General features: G+C 44.2%; 1 protein-coding gene across 4 annotated transcripts in view; it reads left to right on the plus strand.

Annotated features, from left to right (window-relative positions):
- The first annotated feature begins 393 nt into the window (after positions 1-393).
- UHRF2 (ubiquitin like with PHD and ring finger domains 2) overlaps positions 394-13,722 on the plus strand; it is a 94,544-nt gene continuing 81,215 nt past the window's right edge. For all 4 annotated transcript variants that reach the window (XM_067316721.1, XM_067316719.1, XM_067316720.1 and 1 more), the window contains exon 1: positions 394-1,093. In XM_067316721.1, the coding sequence (XP_067172822.1) occupies positions 941-1,093 (153 nt within the window). In that variant the 5' untranslated portion in view covers positions 394-940. The remainder of the gene's footprint in view (positions 1,094-13,722) is intronic.

A 13,722-nucleotide genomic window follows, 5' to 3' on the forward strand; every position in this document is an offset into this window, starting at 1 on the left:
GCTAAATCTGGTTGAATGGTTCTCCGTCTTCGGAGACGCTGGGGCCTAGATCTTCAAGAGCAGGCACGGTTTTCCTTGCTGTCGATGAGGAATCAGGCAATCTTGCGCTGCCCGGCCCCTCGGCCAGGCTAGGCCGCAGGCCCTGCGGGCCCCAGAGGCCCGGGACGCCCGCCCCGCGGGGTAAGCGAGCGAGGCGGCCCCGCTTGGCCGCCATGGAGACGTTAACGGCCGCTTCCCCCAGCGCGCGCCATCCCCTCCCCCCACGCGGCCTCGCGCCAGCCGCCGGGCGGGCAGCGCTGCGGGGGCGTGGCCGGGCGCGCGAGGGGGGCGTGGCCTGGCGCGCGAGGGGGCGTGGCCGGGCGCGGAACCGGAGCGAGGGCTGGCGGCCTGAGCGCGGCGAGAGGGGGAGGGGGCGTGGTGCTGCCCGCTTCCCTCTCCCCCCCGCCCCGGTGTTGTTGTCTCTTTACGGCCGCGGCCGGGGGCTCTCGCGAGATCAGCGTTGGCGCCGTGACCTCCATGTGAGAGCGGCGGCGCCTGGTAAACACTCCCCGGGGCTCGGAGATGGCTCCCGGCGGCGCCCGTTAGAGCGGGCCGTGGCGGTTCCCGCCAGACTCTGCCTCGCGCGGCGCCGCCGCGGGGAGCTCGCGGCGCGGCCCATCGCGAAGCGGGGCGGGAGCGGCTCGCGTCTCCTTGCCTTTCCGCGCCCCCTGGAGCGAGGACGGCGGCCCGGCGGGCGGGGAGGCTCGCGCCTGTTCCGCGGGATTTAAAAATCCTGCCCCACTGAGCCGAACAAAGAGCGGGGGAAGCGCCCGGCCCCCTCCCCTTCTCCCTCGCACACTACAGTCGCGCACTCGGAGAGCGGGAGAGGACGCGCTTCCCACCTGCTCCCCGGTGCCCCCTCCCTTCCCGCGGCCGGCTGAGGCAGCGGGAGGCGCGCACCATGTGGATCCAAGTCCGCACCATAGACGGCACCGAGACGCAGACCATCGACGACCTGAGCCGCCTCACCAAGATCGAGTGCCTGCGGGAGAAGATCCAGGAGACCTTCCGCGTGAGCCCCGACCGCCAGCGCCTCTTCTACCGGGGCAAGCAGGTGAGGCGGAAACGCCCCTACCTGGATGGCAAGGGTGAAGATGGAGGGGGGCTTCCCCCTTCTCCCACCTCAGGCTTCCCTCCTCCTGCTCTGCTCTTTGTGTGAAGATCCCCATCCCCACCCATGTGTCGTCCTCGCACTCCGGCTTTTGTTTACTCCCGTCCCGGCGGGCCTAGAGGGAGGTGAGGGGCAGGAGGGAGCCGAGACTGCTGGCGTGACAAGAGGCTCCGGGGACCACCTCGGGTCTCCTCCTCCCCCTTCCTCCTGCCCGTCTTTCTCCCTGAGGGCGTGCGGGTGCTGGAGAGGCCCCTTTGTGTTTTTGTTTTCCCACCTGAACCGAGGGAGGCTCCTCCCTCATCCTCTACTGTACCGAAGTGACAGGGCGGCCGGGGGGCTATGCGAGGGAGGAAGTCCCCGGCCCTCCTGCGTGCCCAGATGAAGGCACGGCCGGCGGGCGTCCCTCGCCTGCCGCCCTGCGCCCGGCCGGCTGCGGGCGGAGCGCTTCGCGCGGGTGTACCGCGGGCGGTTTCCAAGGCGGACGCCGCCTCCGGGGCCCGCACGTGGGGAGGGGGGTGGGGGGGGAGGGAAGAGGAGAGGCGGCGCGAAGCGAAATGTCCCGTCAGTCCCCGCTGCAGGGTCGCTGCGGAGCGCGACCCTCCCACGGCGTCCGGGCGCCGCGCGGCGGGCTAACGGTTTTCGGGGACCGTCGGTTGCGAACCCCTCCCACCTGCCTGCCCGCGCGCGCGGGGCGGGGGCGGGGGCGCCTTCCCGGCGGCGGGCACGTGACCGCCCGGCGGCGCGAGCCGGGGCGGGGCGGGGGGCTGCGGCGCGCTCCCAGCCTGCGCGCCCCGGCCCGCCCCGCCGCCGCCGGGGATGGCGCTCTGTGAGCCGCCCCCCGCCCCGCTGCGGATGCGTGGGTTTGAATCCAAACGGATCGCCTCGGGCTGCATCCGCTTCGCCAAGCGGCGCGGCCTTTAAGGCCGCCTTACGTACGCCGCGGGGTGTAGACCGTGCTCGAGTAGTCGGGGCGGGCGCGCATATAAACTGAGAGAGAAGGTATCGGATGCGTGGTGTATTTCTGGGATAGGGACTCTTCAGGACGGGGCTTGTTACAACAGATGACTGTTGTGGTGTTAACTTAAGCTGAGTGATGCAAGGCAGTGAGGTTCTGCCTTAAAACAAGACAGCCATAAGAATTAAAAATTTGCTGTTAACTCTCGCTAAGGGGTGGTCATTAGAAACTAAATACTAAGTCTAGGTTTTGAAGCTGTAGTCTGAAACATGCTTCAAGCCAATAGCGAATGCATAGATTTTTTTTGTGTGTGTGTGTGTTACAGTGATTGATGAGAAGGAGTGTTTCTGAGGGAGCACATGTCTTTCAAGACCGTTACAGATAATCTCATGTTTCTCTGAGGAGGCTAAATGCAAGCATCGGTCTTGAAGTTGTATAACTTGCTTAGCTTTGTGCTGTGCCTGTGCCAGCATACCTCTTCCTTCAGTACAGAGCTTGGTGTGAAACACAGTTTGTGTGATAAGCAGGGGAAATGAGCCTGTATTGAGCTGTGCTTTTCTACGTTGTCTGTTGGTAGCCAGACCAATTATCTTGAATATGTGGATTTTAGTCAACAGTTGTCTTACTTTAAAAGTAGAATAGTAAAATATTATAGATGAAGCTGTCTATGTGAGCAGCATTTATTAGCTTAGTGTTTAGTTTATGCAGTTTAGAATACAGCTGGGATGGTGTTCAGTAAAGCTAGAGTAATAGAGTTTTTTTTTTTAAATAGCTTCTCTGATTCTGGAATTATTTATATCTATTTTCTTGTAATTATTGTAATTATTTCTGAAGCTTCCTTGATGATTTTGGATCATTTGTTTTGATCCTATGGTGCTAGTGAGTAGAAAAAAGGTCAGAAGGATTGCTCTTACACAACTAAAACTGGGCACAGAGAATTAGCAAAGGAGAATGTAAACAGCTGCAGCTCTCCCAGGGATGTGATAAAAGCAAATGGAATAAAAAGTGCCTCTCAATTAAATGTGAGGTGAAAAAAAAGCAATATATTGAGCTTAAAGAACATGGAAAAAATGGGAAGATTTCTGCATTTAGCGGGTAAAAAACACTGTCTAGTCCACATGTTCTTTTCCTATTTTATCAGTTTAGCAGTCAGTATGGTTAAGTCTGTATGGTTTTCTAGTGGAACTGTGATCGTACTACTGAGTACCGCTTGTAATCTGTCTGGGAATTCAGAGATGCTTTGCAGGTGATGGATACAGGCAGACTGACTGAACATGTAGCTTTCTTCTCAAAAAAGGGAGATGTATGAGGTTATAAACTGTGGCTCACTTAGGTTTTTGTACCCTTATGGGCTGAATTTCAAAAACTTCATGTTCTTAGCTTGTGGTAAATGTGAGAACAGCTTAAGTTAAGATTTTAGGCTGAGCACCTTTGCATTTGAGTTGGACCAAGAGTGTCTGCAGCCAGTTAATGTAGTTCACCTGGTATACTGTAGTTTGTTGTTGTCTGAGCTTCAAAGTTAAATGTAGGACCTTAAGTACATGATATTTCATACTCCTGTTCTTAAGGGTTAAAATACCCTACAACTACTGATGAAGAACCTAGTGTTGTGGTCAGTGTAGTGCTTTGTATTACTCATCTTTCCTAGTGAAGCCAGGAAAACCACTACATGATTGAACAGATTGGTTCTAGTTTTTCACTTGCACTGCTAGGAGGACCTGCTGTGCTGAAGAACAAGCAAGACGGTCACACTGTAACTTACACCATTTGGACTGTGAGGGCACCCTGGATTCCCTGAGGATCAATTTCTCTGTAGAACTAAATAATTGCATATCAGCTGGACAAGTCAAGTCATTCTATAGATTTTCTGAGGATTGGCTATAGCAGTGTGTGTGTAGTTCTTTACTGTGGTATAATAAGCTAGCCTACAGTTAGCCGGAGAACTGTATTGAACACAGAAATGTGTAGTGAAATGTTTCTTGCTTTCTTTAGTGGGGGGGGGGGGGGGAAGATCATCAGCTGGAGGGAGTTTCCTGGAGGAACACAAATATTTCTCTATGCTGGAGTAAATAATGACATACACTTGCTACACTCTAAAACATTAGGTGGGAATGTTATAAATGTATCATTAAGTGTTAACTTAGTAAACTGGTACGTTACAGTGTATTGTGTGTGGAGTTGGTCTGAAGATGACAAAAGTAAAACAAGCCAATCTGACTTTTGGCAGAAAGTTCTCTGTCCTAGCTGGAAAACTTGTAGCACTTTTTAATAAGAATAGTTAAATTCTCAGTATTCATTAATGAAAGTGAAGGGTATCTTAGAAAGTGAAGGAGATTTTAGAGTAGGTGGATTTTCTGCATCTTGACCCAGCGGAGCAGACTTTCTAAGGAACTAAGATGTCATTGTGGGATTTCCAGCTTTAAGTTACAATGGTGGAAAAAATAAGCAGTAAAAATATATTGAGGTTTCAGTTTGAAAACTTGCCACAGAACTTAAGGTTATCCATAAGACCACATGTATATTAATTTGAACTTCTGTCTTGCACAGGACTAAACCTGCGCACTATTGTACTTCAGTAGCCTGCGCTTTTAAGTGGTAGCTATAAAAGCCCTTAGAGCAGTATGTATTGTTTATGGAACATAAAAATAATACAATCTTATTTTGACTTTTTCCTTCATCCTCTCCCATGCCCTTGGAATTTGAATTCAGTGAAAATTTACACAACTATTTTTTATTAAAGAAATTATCATCTCAGTTTGCTTTCCATAGCACTTACCAGAGGAATAGGGAAGAATGGCCCATACATTTCTTCTGAGTACAGGTATGAGGGAGGCAGTGATAGAAATTGCTTGTAAGTTATGTTGTTTGTGAAAAAGATACTCCAAACCTGTTTCATGGAAGATTGAAGTCAGCAGGTGGAAGTGGTAGTATTGAAGTTATTTAATTGCTTAGTGTCAGAATGAAATTGAAGTAAGACAGCAAATCAGATTTACTCCTTTAGAAGAAGGGAAGCTGAACTCTTATGTACAGGAAAATATGGTAGCATGTATCTTTTTAGTTACTTGTGCAAGTTGACTCTAAGTATAGTTTGTCAGGCCCGTGCTGCAATATCCAACTCTTTAAGGTTTTGTTTCTGTAGACTTAACTGAAAAGATGGAGCGTAGAAGAAATGGAAGGGCTTAAGTTTTACTTGAGAGCATCCTTGTGGTAAAGCAGCTTCAGTGGAACACACAATTATAAATCTGACTGTAGGACATGCCTTGGTTTACCTACAGCCTTTCCTATACAAGACCTCTCTAGCTTCTGCTGTCTTGACCTGACATGTGAATAGTAGATAGAATGTCATAAACTTAAGCTTCCAAACTTCAGGCCTGTTATCTGTGTATTTAAAAACCTTTTAAATACTTAGACCTTGGTTGAATTCCCTGAAAGATAGAAAAGTATTATTTGTGGAGGCTTGCCCCGAAGAGTGGGAGTACCAAGCCTATTCATAAAACAATTGAGTTTCTTAACACAATCTTTTCCTAGCTTTATTTTCTTAGAGAATTATAAACACTTTTGGCCGAACCTGTCCAAAACCCGTCTGCTTGAGGCAGAATCTGAATGTGAGAAATCTTCAACTTGAGCAGCTGAAGTTTCATGTCTTGGAGAAATAATTTCCAACTGTCTTAGAAAGGAAGTGATTGGCATTCTTTGATGAAGCTGGTAGTGCTGCTATAACTGGATAAAAGAGAGAAATCTGGGGTCTTCAGGGCAGATAAGACTACATCCCAAAATTCTTGAAACGTTCATAGTGTGTGCTTCAGATTGACTTGTTAATAGGGCTACCAGTCTTAATAACAGGGTATTTATAGCTTTATATAATAATTTTGGATGTATTTATCCAAATCAGCTTCTTGCTACATTTTCATTATAGAGTTATTAGTGGAGCTTAGCAATCCTTGGTATATGTTACTCAAAATGCCTAAACAAACTGCAGGAAGATCTTCAGTATATGAAAGCAGTATTCTTTATACTAATTTGTAGGTATGGCTTTAATATTAGGAAGCTGAAAAAGCAGAATCAATGCAACCTGTAGGAAATGACAGCCTGCGTTAAGGGTATGTTTTGTGGCCTGTAAATTTATTTATGTAAACTAGGTATGATAGTTTAGCACTTGTGGTTTTCTTAACTTAATTTGGAAGCTGTTGCAAATTGCATGTTTCCAAGAAAAACTTAAATGCAAAACAAACTTGATGCGTGCCCTAGACTGACAATTGGCTGATGAGAATTGCCTGACAGTGATGAAATATGATGAAATATTGATATAGTTTATATTGATGGAAATTGTCTTGAGATGGTTCCTTTCTTTAAAAGCTGTTAATTAGATCTCCATTCCTAATCATTTAACTGTTAATTATGCTAAAATAACTGCCCTCACATACTGGGTTCTTCCTTGTATTTTTTTAGACTTTTGTCATTGGTTACAGAAGGTCAGATAATAACTAGTTCTTCATTACAGGTATCCTTACAAGCTGCAGATAGTCATTTGCTCTCCCTGGCACCACTGTTGCTGAACTTCAGTTGCCTGTGCTATAGGAGTCCATTCCATCATACAGGAGGTACCTGACAGCTCTAATCTAATCAGCACAAAGAAGTCTTTCCATGCTTCTAAGGATTCCCATGCACCTTTATATTTTGGCATACATTTTTGTTACAAAAGTGTCAGGTAAGACTCAATATGAGACAGAAGACACCTTGAACTTTTTCTTTTTTTTTTTCCCCCCTTCCTCCCCCTAGTCGGAAGACTGCTTAGAATTGCTGAAGAAAAGAAGACTTGTTTCCCTAACTTTTTCTTCCAGCTAGGAGTTAATGAGCAAATGTTCCTTTAATGGGATTGAGAATTGCATCTGAGAAGAATGTGTCATATCAAAATAAAACTTGTTTTGCATCTCACCCAGTAATAAAGGAAGAAATACTCTCCAAAACAATAAATTTCTTATTGAAAAGTTTAACTTGGAAGAGTTGCAGACTTGAATCTTATAGAGCGTCTGTCGTTGCTTGAGACTGAGGATGACTGCCTTCAACTTGATATTCTGTTTATGTCAAGGAATCGTTTCTTGCACCTCTTGGCTTTCAGCTGTTTTTATCTTGGCACTAATCTTGTGCACTGGAAGCTTTTTTTGGACTATAGTTAGTCCAAACAGAAAGGTAAAATGTTTTAGCACTGCCTGTGCACTATGCAAAAAATTCTGTAGTAATGGTGTAAAGAGCACTGTTTTGTTGGAGAGTGTGGTCTTAAACTTAGGCTTCTCTACTTATCATTATTATAGAACTTCTGGAAAAGTATGATTTTTTTTTTTTAAAGAAAATTAGCTATGTTGATTAAGTACCAAGATGACTAGTGAACATTTATAATGGTGTCTGTCCTGAAGTAGATGTGTAGTTCATGACAGTGTCAGCAACAGGGTACTATAATTTCCTAGGTTGTGTGACTTTGTGTAGCTTTATAATACAGCTTGCCAAACATTCTCTCTGTGTACAGAGTTGAACAAGGACAGTGTATTCACACAACTTGTGCTCTGTTCAAACTGACTGTTGTCACTATAACTCCAGAAAAGGCTTTCTTAAATATTGGAAGTTTCATGTTCTTCCTTGGTAGGAGTTCTTCTTGCTTTAAAATTTGCAGCGAGTGCTGTGGGGGTTCTGTAGAACACAGGTGCCTATCTAGAGTCTGATTTATTGGGAGTAAGTCATTTGATATCTTTTGATATCATGACTACCTTTTTTTGAGTCAAGGGCAGATCATTAGCTGTTGTATGATGTACATACAGTCAAAAGAGAGCACTGTCTCTGATTTAAAAACTAATTGATGTTTAATTGTTGGTGTGATTTGGTGGTGTAGTGGTCACATCTTCAAGCATTCTTGTAGGCTGCTTTGAAATGTGAACCTCTTGGGAAGAAGAGTGACACAACTGAATCTGATTTGGGCCATGTTCTCCAAAGGGTAATTTTTTTGTTTGGTTGTTGTAGTTCTTAAAATGTTATGATTTACCCGTGTTTGTTCTTGAGCGATATGGATCCAGATCTGTCTGAGAGATTCCTTGTCCAGATGTTCCATCTACTGATGTAGTCTATTCTGAAAAGAGTATTAAGGGAGAGCAAGCAAGACAGAGCAATGATTTTAATTTTTTTTATTGTTGAGTAAATTCTTCCTCCTGAAATTGAGGGGGTGATCTGCCATCCTAATCTGTCCATTTTTAACAACAACCCACTAAGTCCAAGCTATAAGAACTAAAAAGTTAGTACAAATCTTCAAGAACATATAATCAGTGATAGGATTTCTAATGAAACTGTGTATGTTGAAGTGCTTTTAGTGGCAAGCAAAAATCACAAGGTTGTAAAATCTCAGTCCCTTTCTGCTTGGATTCTGCATTCATTGAAGAGCTTGTTATGGATTAAAAGATGAAACGATGAAAAGCGTTGATGAAGGGCAACCTCAGCCCCTAAGATTAAGGTTATTAATGTTATTTTTTTAAGGTTAACCTTAAGGTTATAACTAAACCTTTATTGTAGTTAATTGTTGTATGAGACTGATAGGTGCTTCTGTTCAGATCTATGCTTAAAATGCCAGCAGCAAGGAGGATGGAAATTAGAGGGAATCATTTGTAGGTCCTAAGCAAAAAAAACAGGACCAGGGTCTCGTTATGACTACACAGTGCATATGCAAAAACCTAGCTAAATATGGAGCCCATCTGATAAAGCCCATATGCAGTTTAAAACCATGTCTTCTAAGGAGGTGAGACAGGGAGTCACTAAACCTCCTGGATGTGCAGTCTGCTTGAAGATGCTTGGTTGGGGTTATTTGCTTTTTTTATTCATGTATTATAATGGATTGTTGGAGTTTCATTCTGTAAGCCTAGGAATACCTTTCTGGACCATCAAAAATTGCTGATACATTACTTTCAAAAATGTCACTGACAGAGGTAGAACTGTCCCATGTGCAAATGCAAAAGGAGATGGAAAGTTTTAACAGAATGACCTAAAGACAAAATGTTTTTTGATGAAGCAGCCTGTATGTGAATTGGAACATCTGCTGTTAATACTAGAGATTCTTGAGAACAAAGTGGACCTCCTGGAGCTACAAAGACTTTCAGATAGCACATCTTAAACATTCCAATTCATGAAAAGATATATATATAAAGGTATAAAGATTCCTTTATACGGTCAGCTACTAAATCTCCTTTCATTTAATTTTTATCTCTGTAGGAGATGAGATAACAGCACTTCTTTAGGAAATAGTTCCAGTACACAGTTCTTTTAAAAACTTGACATGGTACATGCAGCCTCTGGATGTGGTTAATGCCAGTTTAAAAACTCTAGAATCCTAAAGCATTCCCTTCAGGTACTAGATGAATCAAGGTCTAGGCTACAGTTTTCCTTATGCAATAAAAAAATATTGTTCAGGTTCTCTTTCTGTTTTGAAAATATAAGTAAAACTGAGCAGACTTTGCCAACTGCATGAGCTAAATGTGTAATGTAGTCTACTAAAGGCTACTGAAATTTTCTTGATTTGAGTTGGTCCCACTGTTACATACTTAAAAGCTGGTTTTGAATTTTTTTTACGAGTTTGCCAGAGAAACTGGTTGCAGATGTGTTTGAATGCTTACCTTAGATGACCAGACCTCCAGTGTCCAAGATGATGTTGAGATCTAGAATTGAAGTCTGATTTCCTTTTTTGAATAAAGGATGACTTTTAGTCCTATCAAAAGTAGGCAATTCTATCGATTTGGCAGTGATGCCAGCCCAGAGTCATTTCTAAGTCATGGGCTTTTCTTCTTTAGTCTTGTTAAACTCAGGAATCCACTGAAGCACTCTTGAAATGATAGGAAAAAAAGATAGCTCTTGACTGGTACACAAAATTGCAGCATTTGGCCAATGTGTTAAGACACTCGTGTAAAGACAGTTGCATAAAGTCACTCTTGACAAGAAGAAAACCATTCCTGACAGTGTTCAGCAGGGAACTCTCCATGCAACATGCTCTGGATTTCAGATGTCTTGAAGTGTTAACTTCTGGAAAATATTACATGAAAGTCACAGTTCCATCAGCCCTCTTCCATGGAGGAAGAACAAGGTTTGTATGCAAGTCTTGAGACTGAGAACAGTAGAAATTCTGGAAGTTCACTTTACTTCCTTTCCATGAGTACTCAACAGGAGGTTCTGGATTCTTCTGGTTTGTTCCTGTAAACAACCCTTAACTAGGTTTTATTTACTGAAATTTAACTTGAAGTTGTTTACCCTTATGTGTTTTCTGTTCAAGAAACTTGTTTCGGGGACCATATTATGCCTATGCAGAGTAAAGATTGATGTCACTTGATTTTCTGACTTCTTTAATTTAAAAAATAAAAAAGCTCTACTGTATTCCGTGTAGAATCTTTCATCTTTATTGCTAAGTCTAGGTACTGCTCTAGTTCTTGGAAAAGAAAACCTCAGAAGATGCTTAAAGGCACTTCTGTAAGTGATTAAAGTTCTTGATTGTTAGGTGGAATGACTGGATTAAGGTGACCCAGGAATTTATCCTCTTGGATCACACTGTAAGATAAAAACAGTAGGTAATGTATTCTTAAGAGTTTTTCTGCAATGAAAGCATGCTTTCTTGGGAGGTTTCTGTAGGGGCTGTATAACCCATAATAAAATGAACTGTGCTTCTGCTGGGACTTATAGGCAAATTAATATGATAATTAGTGAACCACTTGTCAGGCCTTTTTTGGAAGTAATGCAGTATTATTTTATGGCACTCTGCATGGTCATTCATGTTTGTATAAGTGCAGCTTCTGCATCCTTCTAAGTCATTTATGGCCTGATGTTACAAGACAGAGGTCTTCTAACAGTGATAGTAAGTAGGTACCAATTCCAGTATTGCATTGCTACAGCTCCCCTTGTGTAGTGTGAGCACAGTGTTGTATTGCCTTAAGTATTTATAATAACCTGCTCTAGAAGTGCTTTGTAATTGATAGCCTATACAAAACTTGAACTAGGAGAATATATTTGCAGGATGTAATCTGTTTCTGTGCTTATGGATTTAGTGTATTTAGTGTATTGAAAGAGATAGTTTTGGTATATACCAGAAATCCAACTGCTCTTTGATGATACTCTGTTCAAAATGCTCTTAGAACCATGCCAGTCATTAAAAGGAAGAAAAACTGGAAAAGAAATCTACTTCTATGGAAACAAGTGCTTTTTTTTTTTAATAAATGAAATTGCCTTTCAGTTATTCTTGCTCTGGTACATTAGAAATTAATCACTGACTTGCATGAGATACAGCTTGACTATCTAGTGTTTACCTGACAACTTTTGTTCATAATTTGCATTTATACACTTGTGAATGACAAGTGTCCTTAAAAACACTTAGTTAATTATCAGATGATCTTATGTAATGTTTTTGTTTGTTTTACTTAGTACACTGACTGGGCAAACATATTCTCAGGGAATCTTCTCAATGTCTTTGAACAAAGTTCATCCCATTCTGCTGCGTATATAGTTACATAAATAACCATTGTTAGAAGTGAACATTCCATGAAGCTGATTGGGGAGCAATCATTCAGCACCTGTTCCCACAAATTGCCTGACTGATTTTGATGAAACTTTCTACAATTCTGGGCTGAATATTTAATTTGTCTGTGGAGTTATTTGGGACTTGATTTAGTCATGCTTTCATGAATGTTGGTGACATAGTAAGGCAATGTTTGCTGAGAATAAGAGCTTTTTAGCAAGAAATACTGTATTCCAAGGTGGATTTAAAATGCCATCTGGGTGTTGAAAGGAAAGTATCACACTTTATTCTCCCCCCACCCCCCTCAGCTTGTTCATATCCAAACATAGTGCTAGATCCTGAATTTTCTGCATCTGACACTGCTTTAGTACAACTTGGAAAGTCGTTTTACAGTGCCTGGCCAACTTGGAACAGAGTAGGAGGTATTATCTTAACTGGAGGGAGGGATACACTGGAGAGCCTTACGTGGATGTCACTGTTTCCTTGCTGTAGTAGGCTTTGAGGATATCGCCTTACTGACTAGGATGCCATTGTAATATTAACAAGTAATAAATCAAGTCAGTAATTCAAGAAACCACATCTTATAGTTTGTCTGTCTTTCTGTTGCGGAGTACTTCAAACACTGATTTTCCAGCTTCACAGAATGGTTAAGGTTAGAATGGACCTCTGGAGATCATCTAGTCCCATCCACTGCTCATATAGGGTCAACTAGAGCAGGTTGCCCAGGACCCTGTTTAGAAGGCTTTTGAATATCTCCCGGAAGGGAGACTCTACAGCCTCTTTGGGCAACCTCTTCCAGTGCTCTGTCAACCTCACAGTAAAGAAGTTTTTCCTTAAGTTCAGACAAAACTTCCTGTGTTTCGACTTGTGCCCATTACCTCTTGTCCTATCACTGGACACCCCTGGGAAGAGTCTGGCTCTGTCTTCTTTACACCCTCCCTTCAGATGTTAAAATGCATTGATAAGATTCCCCCCTCAGCCTTCTCTTCTCCAGACTGGACAGGCCAAGCTCTCTCAGCCTTTCCTCATAGGAGAGATGTTCCACTCCCCTAATCATCTTTGTAGCCCTCTGCTGGACTCTCTCCAGTAGTGCCATGTCTCTCTTGTACTGGGGAGCCCAGAACTGGACCCAGCACTCCAGATGTGGCCTCACCAGGGCTGAGTAGAGGGGGATGATCACCTCCTTTTACCTCTTGGCAATGCTCTTCCTAATGCAACCCAGGACAGCATTGGCCTTCTTGGCCACAAGGGCACATTACTGGCTCATGGTCACCTTATTGTCCACCAGGTCTCCCAGGTCCTTTTCTGCAGAGCTGCTTTCTGGCAAGGGGGGCCTGTACTCCGGCTGGGGCCTGAACTGGTATGTGGGGTTATTCCTTCTCGGGGCAGGGTTTGGAACTTCCCTTTGTTGAACTTCATGAGGTTTCTCTCCGCCCATCTCTCCAGCCTGTTACGGTCCCTCTGACAGCACAGCCTTGTGGTGCACCAGCCACTCCTCACAGCTCTGTATCATTAGCAAACTTGCTGAGGGTGCGCTCTGTCCCTTCATGCAGGTCATTGATGAACAAGTTGAACAAGACTGGGCCCAGTACCGACCCCTGGGGGTACACTGCTAGCTACAGGCCTCCAACTAGACTTTGCCCCACTGGTCACAACCCTCTGAGCTCTGCTGTTCAGCTGGTTCTCAATCCACCTCACTGTCTGCTCATCTAGCCCACACTTCCTGAGCTTGCCCTTGAGGATGTTGTGGGAGACAGTGCTGAAAGCTTTCCTGAAGTCAAGGTAGACAACATCCACTGCTCTCCCCTCATCTACCCGGGCAGTCATTCCATCAGAGAAGGCTATCAGATTGGTTAGGCATGATTTCCCCTTGGTGACTCCATGCTAACCACTCCTGATCACCTTCTTATCCTTCATATGCTTGGAAATGGTATCCAGGATTAGCTGCTCGTGTCCATGTCTCTCTTGTACTGTGGACCCCTGGATGGGACCCAGCACTCCAGGTGTGTCGCACCAGTGCTGAACAGAGGGGAAGGAATACCTCCCTCCACCTGCTGGCAATACTGTGCATGATGCAGCTCAGGC

The sequence above is a fragment of the Apteryx mantelli genome, chromosome Z, assembly GCF_036417845.1.
Source record: "Apteryx mantelli isolate bAptMan1 chromosome Z, bAptMan1.hap1, whole genome shotgun sequence".
Taxonomy (NCBI): domain Eukaryota; kingdom Metazoa; phylum Chordata; class Aves; order Apterygiformes; family Apterygidae; genus Apteryx; species Apteryx mantelli.